The sequence below is a fragment of the Emys orbicularis genome, chromosome 9 (assembly GCF_028017835.1).
Source record: "Emys orbicularis isolate rEmyOrb1 chromosome 9, rEmyOrb1.hap1, whole genome shotgun sequence".
In the NCBI taxonomy this organism is placed as follows: Eukaryota; Metazoa; Chordata; order Testudines; family Emydidae; genus Emys; species Emys orbicularis.
Window position 1 is genome coordinate 74008561 of NC_088691.1, and position 12559 is coordinate 74021119.

Consider the following 12559-nt stretch of genomic DNA (forward strand, 5'->3'; position numbering starts at 1 on the left):
GAGAGCAGGTCCGGGCGGGACGGCAACGGCTATGGCGACCGCCAGGCCTGTGAGGGTCCCGTACCAATGCTGCCTGGGCCATGCTGGGGCAATCAGAAGGACCTGGGCCTTGTGCGTCTTTATCTTTTCCAGGACCTTGCCAATCAGCGGGAATGGGGGAAAGGCATAGAGAAACTGACCTCACCAGGACAGGAGGAAGGCATCGGAGATAGCGCCCCGTCCCAGCCTATGGAGCAGAACCAGGGACAGTGACGGTTCTCCCGAGTCGTGAACAGGTCCACCTGGGGAGTTCCCCACACTCGGAAAAGTCTGTGCACCACCTCTGGGTGGAGAGACCACTCGTGCTGAGAGGAAAAGTCCCTGCTCAAGAGATCTGCCTGCGCATTCCAGGCGCCCGGCAGATGGAAGGCCTGTAGGCAAATGTTGTGGGCCTACAAAAATCCCACAGCCTGAGGGCTTCGCGGCAGAGGATTGGGCCCCGCCTTGCCTGTTGATGTAGAACATCGAGGCCCTGTTGTCCATGAGGACCCTGACGACCTGGCCCTCCAGGTGCGAGCGGAAGGCCATGCACGCCAGCCGTACCGCCCTGAGCTCCTTGACGTTTATGTGGAGGGTCAGATCCCGAGCTGACCACAGACCTTGGGTCTGAATGTTCTCCACATGGGCCCCCCCATCCCAGGTCCGACGCATCGGACACCAGTTCCAGTGACTGGGCCCTGCCCCTAAACAGGACCTCTTGGAGCATGTTTCTCGGGGAGGACCACTACCGTAGGGAGGCGATCACTGGTTTGGGTACTGTGAGAACTTTGTCCATCCTGTCCCTGGCCTGGGAGAACTCCGAGGCCAACCAGAGCTGGAGGGGCCTCATCCTGAGTCTGGCGTGATGGACCACATACGCGCACGCCGACATATGACCCAAGAGCTGGAGGCATGCTCTGGCTGTTGTCACCGGAAACCTTGTGACCGTGTCGATGAGCCCCTTCGGGTCTCGAACCTGTCCGGTGGGAGGGAGTCCCTGGCCGACGAGGTGTCCAGGACCGCCCCGATAAACTCTATGTGTTGAACCGGGACTAACGTGGACTTGGCATTGTTTACCAACAGGCCCAAAGTGGTGCACATGGACAGGAGTGCCACGTGATCCCGCACTTGCGACTGGGAGCTGCCCTTGACCAACCAGTCGTCCAGATAGGGGAAGATCTGGACCCCCCGGCGCCTGAGGTAGGCTGCTACCACCGACATACATTTTGTGAATACCCTGGGGGCAGTGGACAGGCCAAATGGGAGAACCGTAAATTGGTAGTGTTCCTGCCCCACCACAAAACGGAGGAAGCATCTGGGCCCCTCGAATATATGAATGTGGAAGTACGCATCCTGCAGATCGAGTGTGGTGTACCAGTCCCCGGGATCCAGAGAGGGGATGATGGAGGCCAGGGAGGACATGCGGAACTTGAGCTTCATCATGTACTGGTTCAGGCCTCGCAGGTCCAAGATGGGCCTGAGCCCCCTTTTGGCCTTTGGGATAAGGAAATAGCGGGAGTAGTACCCCTTGCCTTTGAACTCCCTGGGTACCGCTTCCACCGCTCCTAGGCCCGGAGCCACCCCACCTTCTGCACAAGCAGAGCCTCGTGCGAGGGGTCCCCCAGGAGGGACGGGGGCGGAGGGTGGTTGGGCGGGAAGGAAGTAAACTGGAGGGTGTAACCCTGGGAGATGGTGTTGAGGACCCATCGATCCGAGGTCAGCCGCGACCACTCCAGGAGGAAAGCACTCAACCGATTGGAGAAGGGAAGTTTTATTGAGGGTGGATCCCTGACGAGAACTGGCAGGGCGCCCCCGGGCGTCCCGTCAAAACCGCTTTTTCCCCGCCTGCTTGCCCTTGGAGGACCCAGGTTGGGGGACAGGCCGAGACTGCCTCTGTGGGCGCCTCTTATAGTCCTGCGACTTCTTATAAGCGGCCTCGTATTTTGGGTGGGTGGCTGAGTGGGAGTCTGCTGCAGCTTGAACTTAGGTTTAGCTGGAGCCGGAACATAGAGACCCAGAGTCTGGAGAATCATGTGGGAGTCTTTCAGGGCATGAAGCTTTGGATCCATTTGTTCCGCAAACAGAGCTTTGCCGTCATATGGGAGGTCCTGCAGGGAGGTCTGTGCCTCACTGGACAGCCCAGAGAGCAGGAGCCACGAAGCCCTTCTCATGGACACCGCGGAGGCCAGGGACCGCGCGGCTGTGTCCGCTGCATCCGAAGCTGCCTGCAGGATTGCCCTGGCAGCCGCTGCACCCTCCTCCACCAGCGCTTTGAACTCCTTCCTGTTGTGCTCCTGGAGGGAGTCCTCAAACTTGGGCAGGGAGCCCCACAGATTGAACTCATACCAGCCCAGGAGAGCCTGGTGGTTCGCCACCCATAACTGGAAGCTCGAGGACGAATAAAGTTTCCTTCCAAAAGAGTCCAGCCTCCGTGAATTTTTATTTTTTGGTGTAGGGGCTGGCTAGCTCTGCTGCTCCCTGTGGTTGACCAACTTGACCAACAGGGAGGTAGGAGCAGGGTGGGTGTATAAGTACTTGTGTCCCTTGGCAGGTACAAAATACTTGCATTCTGCTCTCTTAGAGATGGGGGCCAATGAGGCTGGTGTTTGCCACAGGGCATTTGAAATTTTTGCCACCCCTTCATGGAGAGGCAAGGCCACCCTGCCCGGTGCCGAGGAGGACAGCACATTAAACAGGGAGTCCAAGGGCTCCTCCATCTCCTCTGCTTGGAGGTGGAGGCTTGATCCCACCCTTTCTAAGAGTTCTTGGAGGGCCCTAAAGTCTTCCTGCGGGACAGAGGGAGGCGGGGCCGTAATCGCCTCATCTGGGGAGGGCGAGGATGCCGGCGCGGTACTTTGTGTCCACCGGCACTGGAGGGTCCACCACCTGGTCAGTCTCTGGGCACTGTGCCGAGGATGTACATCCCACCGACTCCTTCCTTGTAGGTCTGGAGAGGGAGGCCGATGGTCCTTCTGAGGCTCCGGCCACTGAGCGAGCCCCCACTGGGGGCTGGGTCGGGGGCCATGGTGCCCACTGGTACCATTGGGCCGGCCACGGGGCCCGGTGCCACTGCACCTGCTGTGGCACCAGCGGAGCCGGTTGTTTGGCCTGGCTGGCTTGGCCCATCGATGGACGACTACGAAGGGAGGCCAGGCTGACATACGACTTGCCACTGTCCCCGGAGGAGGAGTGGCGGTGCCCGGAGCGATGCTGACCACAGGACCGCGATCCCGATGTGGAGGACAGGTACCGCCGGTAACAGCTGCTCCGTGATCGGCTCCGACAGGCGGACACGCAATGGTGGGACACCAGTGATCGTCGCCCGGGGCTGCGGAGGCGGTGCCGTGGTGAGGTCCTGGAGCGGGACGCTGAAAGGGAACAACATCGACGTCCATGCCGTGACTGGCTGCCCTCCAAGACGAGGACCTTTGGTGACGTCTGCCTCGGTCCCGTCGGTGCTTGCTCCTCGAGGCGGAGCGGCGCCGAGAGTCTCAGTTGGACGGAACCCAACCAGACAGTCTGGTGGGCGTTGAGGGCAATCCATGTGGACTTTGCCCTGAACGGTCGCTGGGCGGTGAACAGCATCAGGAACGTTCCCTTGACCGAGACCGGTACCGAGCCGGGAGCGACTGCAGAGATCCCAGCGGTGGCTTGCCTCTGGAGCGTGGGGCTGACATCGGCGGTGTTCCTGGTACCAGCATGGACATAACATCCCGGGCAGCCTGCAGGGCCTCCGGTGTGGAGGGCATCTGGAGATCCGGGGAGGCCTGTTTTGAATGGGCTGGGCTGCTCCACTCCACATGAGTCGGAGGCCTAGAGGCCGGTGGAGATCGAGGACTGCCTGACATGGGTCTAGCCTCTGTCCCGGGTTTACTCTGGTGCCGCAGCAAAGAAGGCCTCTTTCTAGCCTTCTTGGCGTGCCCTGTGGACGGGGGGCGGTGCCGACTGGTCGATGGCGCCGAAGGGTTGCTGCGCACCGATACCGCGGTGCCCGGTGCCAACTCGGAGTGGCACACCAGAGCTGGGGTCAGCGCCAACTCCATCAGAATAGCCCGGACCCTAATGTCCCTTTCTCTCTCTCTCCGAGGCTTAAATGACTTGCAAATCTTGCAGCGATCTCTGAGATGGGTTTTCCCCCAAACAGTGCAGACAGTCAGCGTGTGGATCACGCAGTGGCATAGATCGCCTATAAGTATTGCACGACTTAAAACCTGGGACTCGGGGCATGCCCTGGCCCGGGCACTCTAACTAAACTAAACTAACTAACTACAGGTACCATACACTGAACGAACACGCAGTTTTGGGGATGAGCTACAGCAAAGCTGGAGCAGAGCAGTTCTAAGGCACCTTCACTGGCGGCAAGAAGGAACTGAGGGTGGTGGGAGCACGCAGAGCCCCTTATACCGCATCATGGAGGCGCCTCTCCAGGGGTCGCTGGGGCTCTCCCCTCCGGATACTGCTAGGGGAAAAACTTCTGGCACCGGTGCACGTGGCGAGCATGCACACCTATTGTGGAATACACATGAGCAATCACTCAAAGAAGAACTGAAGATTACTTAATTAGTGTCTGAAAATTGATCTGAGAATCCTGGATGGAACAGCAAAATATTACTGAGAGATTAATAACATTAATAGTTGATGTAGCATGGTCCGGCCACTTACACAGACTGTGCCTTTTCTGTCTGTCTAGGTTTTTATAATGTCATCCATCACCATGGTATCTCAGCACTTACAGCATTCAAAAGATACATAAGCCTATTTTAAATGAGTAATGGTATTTGCAGGGAAGGATATGTTGATGTTGAGCTACTGGGTATACTTGTCCTAAAAGTCTTACTTGAAAATTAAAAGTTATCTTCAAAAGCATTGTACTAAATCTGTCCATGATATCTTAAGGTGCAGGAATGCTGAAATCAAAAAAATAAAGGGGTCCTGAAAGATTTTAAAGCTCAAAACTCAAAGCACCTTGGCTCTTCAGTCAGAGATCTCTGTGAGAACAACAGATTGCAACACTGTAAATCAGTAATATGAAAATACAGCCATCAACAACATTTAGAGTTTGTCACTAGTTTTATGGCCTGTTTTTAAAAAATGCCTGCTAAGGCATGTTTGACACACCCTTCTCCTGTTGGCAAACACCAATAATCCTCTACAGTAAGGATACTGTAAATTTGTATGATCTATGAAGAGTAAGGACTTGTTTTAATTGCGCAAATACATTCAGTCCTTTCCATTACTACCGGAAAATAAGCGTCACCACAAACCCATATACAAATTAGGTAGTGAAATGAACCTGGACTGAAATCACTGGTACATGTAGTTACACACTTACGTATTATAGACATTAAAAGTACAAAATATGCTTAACAGCTCACACCCTTTGAACTGTGTAGGAACTAGGATATTTGAGCCAAGATACACATGCAAGAGTATACAGAAGAAAAATCAAAACGGGTTTGCCCCAGTGCCCAGCACTTCTCTTTAAACAAAACAAATTCTTACCCTGGAATCCAGCCAGTGGCTTCTGTTATGTGCGTCTGAGTGACCATTGCTGGTGCTGGGGTGTATGGACTCCCAATCAGAACACTCCCTGAATTGGTCAGTCTTTGTGGTGTGCTTATGATCTATGAAAATTAGAAACAAAATTATGTTCTATAAAACAATTTAAAAGTAAATGGACATAAATCAACACTAATCATGGTCTTAAGCAAAAGTAAAACAATTTTAGCATTATGTAAACTGCAGTCACATGCACTTAACACTGAAGAGGCATCACTTAAAAATATGGCCTCAAACTATCTTGCAACATATTATATTCCAGGCCTTAATGTGAGACCCAATTCCATTGTCTTTTGGCAATTTCTTTCAATCTAATGACATTATTGAGAGATTTTCTTAAGTAAAGAGTATGAAACTGAACTTTTCCCTCATAAACGCATGCTTGCAATGCATGTGTCACAGGTGAAAGGCTATATACCGTATATATCTCACAGCTGTCTCTTGATTTTGGGGATCAGTGGAACTGGTGGAAAGGGGAGCTGGATACCACTGCAGAAGGCAGGCATCGGCCAAGGAGAACTAGGCTCTTGCCCCTTCTGGAACGCTTGATGTCCTTGGTGGCAAACAGTTTTATCATGAGAACCCCCTTTTATGATTAATCTCCAAAATCAAGAAAATTCTGCAGGACTGTAGATGAATTATATAATCGTATACATAAAATTATGAAAGCTATACCTTAAAATTCTGCTTAAAATGTTGTCTACATTAAAAGAGACCTGTTGCAGCTGAATCAGTTCTGAACACAGTTTAACTCCAAGTGTAGACAAGGACAAACCAAGTAGCCTAAAATAGTAACTTAATTTCATATTAATCAATCAATAAGTTTACCTGTACTTTTCCTGGGCCCTGTAGTGACCCATGTGAGTCAAAACTGCATACCTTAGTTTTAGATGGGACTAACAATTTCAGTCATTCTGCTAATTTGGTTGGCCTTATTCAGGCAATAAAAAAAGGCCTACACAAACAATTGTTAGGTTAGTTGGGCTATGTATTCATGAGGCTTAAAAGTTTTAATGGGTCCACCATAAGAGGGATAGGTATATCCTTCTTGGAACAATCAGAAAGCCTATGTATACTGTTGACGCTGGGGCTGAATTTCAATATTGCAAATGCCTCATTTGTAGATGAGCATAGGGAGTTACATTCATCGCTGAAGCCATGAGACCCATTAACCACACACAAAAAGAAATAATTTTTTCTGGAAATTGATGTAGAAGGTTTATGGCTGATTTTTTCTTTAAGCATCTGTCTCCACTGTTAAGTCCAACATGGCGCCTGTAAAAGGATCCATTGAGTGGGTATTAGTAATGATTTTTCCCAGTTTATTCTGAGCCTTAAGTTGTTGAAAAGCATACAGATCTGGGACATCACTATAGAGAGGGCTTTCTTTGATGGAACTTTGATAAACCAATCATCTAAATAAGGGGAGATGAAAATACCCTGTCTCTGGTAGGTGGGCAAGAACCACCACCGACAGGCATTTAAAAAAAACAACACTTAGGGCCATAGATAGGCCAAAGGGGCGGAACTTGTATTGAAAATTATCTTTTCCTATTACGAAATGGAGATATTTTCAGTGAGACGGTCTTATGGATATGTGAAAATAAACATTCTTTAAATCAACAGCTGCAAATCAGTCCTGTTGGGTAAGAGAAGGAATTACAGATTCTAGAGACAGCAAGTGGAAGTGGAACCTCTTTATGGAAAAATTCAGTTTCCTCTGATCCAATATTGGATGGAATCCCCATTGTTTTTTTGTTTGTTTTTTGTTTACATTAGAAAGTACTTTGAATAGAATTATTCTGGTCATCCATAATACTATTAATAAACAATGATAACTGATTCCATAGGTGATGGCAGTATCATGCCATAACTTCCTGATATTTCATGATTCTCATTCCAAAGGTGGCAGATGAAAAATATTTTCTTCCTAATGCATCCATCCTCTTTCTCTCCCTATCAGAAGAAGTTTAATGCACCATACCTTCCTCAGACCATTGACCTGTGATCTCCAGCACCAGAGAAATCACAGGTGGATGCATATGGATCACAGGAAAACTTTACCAGCTCCCCCCCAAGAGGGTTATCAGCTTCCCCAGCCATTGGTTCAGCTGATTTAGCAGGTTGAGACAGTCCATCCAAAAAAGGTTAAATAATTCTGCTTCTGGAGAATTAACCCAAAATATCAAACACTGGGTGTGAAGTCTCCTCCACAGCTATTTACGGCATGCCCAGAATCTTAGCCATTATATCCATTAGTTCAGAATAAGAACTACATCCTCTGAAGGGAACGAAAAGGAAACTAAATTAACATAAATAAAGACCGGCACCAGCCTCTCTGTCCTACCAGATTCCTCCAGCCATCTGTCCTACAGCTCTGGACTATGTGATTAAGGGAATCTCTGAGACTCTGCAACAGAGGGAATTCTCCTTCTGCACCTTTGCTTTATATCAGTTAAAGCTAAATAAATCTCTTTACTAAACCAAAATATCTACAGAGACAGTACACTGAATCTATATCCTTTTTTATTCTCCGGCTATCACCCTTGAAGATCTTACACCATTCATGCGGACCTTGTTTCTGAGAGAAGCTAGATTCTGCTCTCTCCATAAGGCATTGCTTCATCTGTCCAACAAATGGTGCCACTGGACAGCAAAGAGGTCTCTCTTCTCCACAAGTTTGCAGCATCCCAGTATGGGACTAGAAGAACTCTGAATTGCCACATCAGTGAATGTTATTACTGCTAAATTACCAAGTCAGTCATTTATCCTTATACTAAGAACTCTGGGAAAGTATTTAAAAAAGAAAGGTTATGTCTCTTCTAGTAACTGGAATTCTTCAAAATGCATGCCCCCTATCTGTAGTCCACTGTGGGGGTCCATATGCTCCATGTGCCAGAAAGCTGAAGATTCTTGCTAGTAGTATACATTGGTCTGTGTCTGAGCCCCCTCCTCCTCATGCTTTAAGTATATTAGGTATTCGAAAACACAAGAAATGGAAGCAGATACAGGAGAGCCAGATTGTCCCTTCATCCAAGTTTGAAATCCGGACCACTTTAGATGGTAACAAATTCTAGTAGATTGCTTTTGTGAGTTAATTAGTACATCCTGCACAGATGAAGAACGTGACTGCTCAAGAGCAGACTGCTCAAGTCCAATCACTCATGTCGTCAGGTGAATACTGCGGGTCCATATGAAAGATCCTGCCCTCCTGGCTTGGACAGGAGAGCTGAGGGCAGGGGAAGATATGTGAAGACTCTGCTGGACAGCTGAAGGAGACTGGTAATGACTACTGCTGATATGGCCAAGTCGGGGCAATGAGCATCATTCTTGCCCTGTCCTGATATATCTTCCTTACCATCTTTTAAATCAATGGGAAGAAAGGAAACAAATACATCAAGCCCTTCCTCCAATGCAAAAGGAAGGCATCTCACAGGGATTGTCAGTCTCTGCTTGTTCTGGAACAGAGAGAGGCAACATTGACCCTTACTGTGAACAGGTCAACCTTTGACTGACCTCAGATGGAGAATATAGTCTAAACTAATCCTTTATGGCCCATTTGTGCATCTGGGAGCTGTCTCTGCTAAGATAGTCCATGAAGATATTGTTTTCTCCTGCTAGGTGCAGGGCCACAGGATAAAATGTTGTGACAAACACACTAATCCCATAGATTTACTGCTTCTGTGAACAGAAGAGTAGAGTGGGCCACCCCTGCTTGTTGATATCATCATCATCGGCAACCAGGGGCGGCTCTAGGCACCAGCAAAGCAAGCATGTGCTTGGGGCAGCCCATTTGCAGGGGCGGTAGGGATCCAGCATGGGAGCTGAGAACCAACAGGGGGCCCTGGGAGCTGTAGTGACTTGGTTAGCTCCCTGCCTATAGAGCCAGCCCTGGAGCAGGGAAAGAACTACATTTCCCAGCATTCCCTTGGCCACTACCAACAGGAAAGAGGGAGAGGGAGTGAGGTAGCTGAGACCTCATGCTGCAGCCTGCTGTGAATGGAGAGCTGCACTGGGAAGGGTAGGGATACCATATTTTAACATTCAAAAAATAGGACACTCCACAGGGAGGGAGGGTAGCCCCACCCTGCCACCATCCACTCCCTCCGACTGCCCCCCACAGAAACCCCAACCCATCCAACCCCCCCTGCACCCTGTCCACCCCCTCCCGGGACCCCTGCCCCTAACTGCCCCCCAGGACCTCACCCCCTATCTAAGCCCCCTATCTTCTCCTTGTCCCCAACTGCCCCCTCCGGAGACCACCCCAACTTCCCCCCTAGGACCCCACCCCCTACCTGTCCCCTGACAAATCCCCGGGACTCCCATGCCTATCCAACCGCTGCCTGTCCCCTGACTGCCCCCCAGCCCCTGACCCATCTAAACCCCCTTCTCCCTGCCCCTGACTGCCCCCCCGAACCTCCGCCCCATCCAACCCCCCAGCCCCCTTACCGTGCCACTCAGACCAGCATGTCTGGCTCCGCGCAGCGCCAGACACACTGCTGCATACATGCTGCCGTGCTTCCCCGCGGAGCCACAGCACCCTTCCCCGCCCCCCCCCCCCCCCCCCAGCACCTGCCTTCCAGATTTGAACACCTCAAAATTCAGGAGTGCTCAAGCTCAGTTTGGGCAGCTGTTACTTCATTTCTCCCAAATCAAATATACTGATCCACTGTAACTTGCTGTAGAAAAAGTAGGATAAAATTGAGCAAGAAATGCTTCCTAGTGGTTATTAGGACTGGAATTGCTATTTTCAACAGCCATTGCCTTTTTGTTTGTTTGTTTGTTTGTTTAAAAGGAAGACAGTGATATTGCATTGGCAAATTCCCCATAGAAAGAAAGAGTGGAACAAAAGAATAATAAAGGCACCTCAACTTTTCCTCATTTATGTAGGACAGTCTTATAATATGCATCCAGATATCCTCCAATCACACAAGCTGAAAATTGTTCCACTTTACTGCAGTTCTGTAACCATATGGGAACCAATCCTGTCTGTGTTCTGTGCACATGTAAAATTCCTGCTGAATGACCTGCCGTGGGAGCGAGTTACCAGTGACCCAGGGCTGCGGCGGAAGGAGGGTGCAGGTGGGGGAGGGAGGGAGAGAGCCCAGGGCTGGGGCGGCAGGAGGTGTGTGTGGGGGGCAATGGTGGGGGGGAATGAGGGAGCCCAGAGCTGGGGTGGCAGGGGGTGTGGGTGGGTGGGTGGGGAGAGCCCAAGGCTGGGGCAGCAGGGGGGTGCGGCGAGGAGCCCAGGGCTGGGACGGGGGGCAGCCAAATTTTTTTTTGCTTGGGGCGGCAAAAAACCTAGAGCCGGCCGTGTCGGCAATCCCTCAATTCGAGGATGATCTCTACCACGGCTTGTTGATGTAATACATCACTGATGTATTGTCTGTCACCACCTGTACAACACTCCCTTGCAGGTAAGGGAGGAATGATTTGAGAACCAGATGAACAGGTCTTAATTCCAGTACATTGATATGCAGGGATCCCTCCTGAGGGGGCCAGCGCCCTCGAACTGTCAAATGATTCAGATGTCCTCCTTAACCCTTTGTTGATGTGTCTGAAGGCACTGTCCAGGATGGACTTGTAGGATTGAATTGTGCACCCCTGAGCACATTCGTCCCGACTGACCATCAGTCTAGGGAGACTATGACATTCTGAGGCATGGTGATCAATGACTGAAGGTTGTTCTGACTTGGCCTGAACACCTGAGACATCCAGTGTTGTAAACGTCTCATCCTTAGATGCGCAAAATAGTGAGACCCAGGAAGAATTTTAAACCTTCTGGGTGGGACATTGTCAATCTGTAACGGTACTAACTAATCTTGATAAATCTGTTCTCTGGTAGAAAAGCTCTGATTTCCACAGAGTCCAGGATGGCACCTACAAAGAGAATCCTTTACGAGGGGCAGAGGATTTTCTCTGGGCAATTAAGAAAGAGCATAAGGTCTGAAAAGAATTTATCCTTGAAACCGATATGGTTTAACAGCAAGAGGGCCTCCGGTAGCCAGTTGTCCAAATAAGAGTAAACATAAATACCCTGATTCCTCAGATGACTGCTACCACAGAGACACAGTTTGTAAAAATTCTGGGTGCCGTGGAAAGGCCAAATGGGAGCACCGTGTATGGATAGTGGCGACAAGCCACTATGAATCAAAGATACTTGTGATGATTTTGATGAATGAGATATGAAAATATGCATTCTTTATATCGACAGTTGCAAACCAATCCATAACTGACAGCAAAGGGGTTATGGTGCCCAGAGATAAGATGCAGAACCAAAACTTTCAAATGTATTTATTTAAATCCCTTAAATCCAGTATTGGCCAAACCCCACCCCCAATAAGGCCTTAGGTCCCATGATTGCCAGTTACCCCAGTAAGCTGGATTTGGTGCCTGCAGGAGGCAGGCCATATGGTAGTACAAAGCAAGCCACAGGTTTCTGAGTTCTCCCTCCATCTTCTTCCTGCTACAGTTACCGCTGTATATCCGAAACAGAATGTAACAGTGGATCCAAAGGGAAGAATGGAGATCCAGCTCTTTATGGAGACCCTGTAGGTATCCAAGGCAGAGGAAGCAAAGGGTGGTCCAGGGGAAAACCCCAAATGTCTTGTGGCCTATTCTTCTTAGCAGGGGACAAGGAAGACGAACTCGGAACTGGGTAAATATGTCTCCTTTTGGAAACCCTCATCTTCCCATCCAGAAATGATGAAGCAATCAGAGCTGGAAGGTGAACCTTGTCTGTCACAGTGACAGAGCTCTTTAGAACTGACCCCGGAACTGAAAGAAGATCCAAGAATCACAATACAACATTAGACACAGGTCTGTATCCCTTGTAACTGAAGAGGGAATGGACCTCTGCTTTGGAACTGTAGCAGTTTTGTCAGAATCAGATGGATCTGACAGATCTGATGCATGGAAAATGGCACTACTAATATTGGCATTTCGGCTCTAAGCCTTCTTCTATGCTATGACAGAAGGAACT

The 12559-nt window shown here is 49.8% G+C and overlaps 1 protein-coding gene across 1 annotated transcript in view; it reads right to left on the reverse strand.

Moving 5' to 3' along the window:
* Nucleotides 1–12559, reverse strand: part of TFDP2 (transcription factor Dp-2) — a 189923-nt gene that overhangs the window by 47254 nt on the left and 130110 nt on the right. The window contains exon 5 of the mRNA XM_065410857.1: nt 5521–5642. Coding sequence (XP_065266929.1) covers nt 5521–5642 — 122 coding nt within the window. The remainder of the gene's footprint in view (nt 1–5520; nt 5643–12559) is intronic.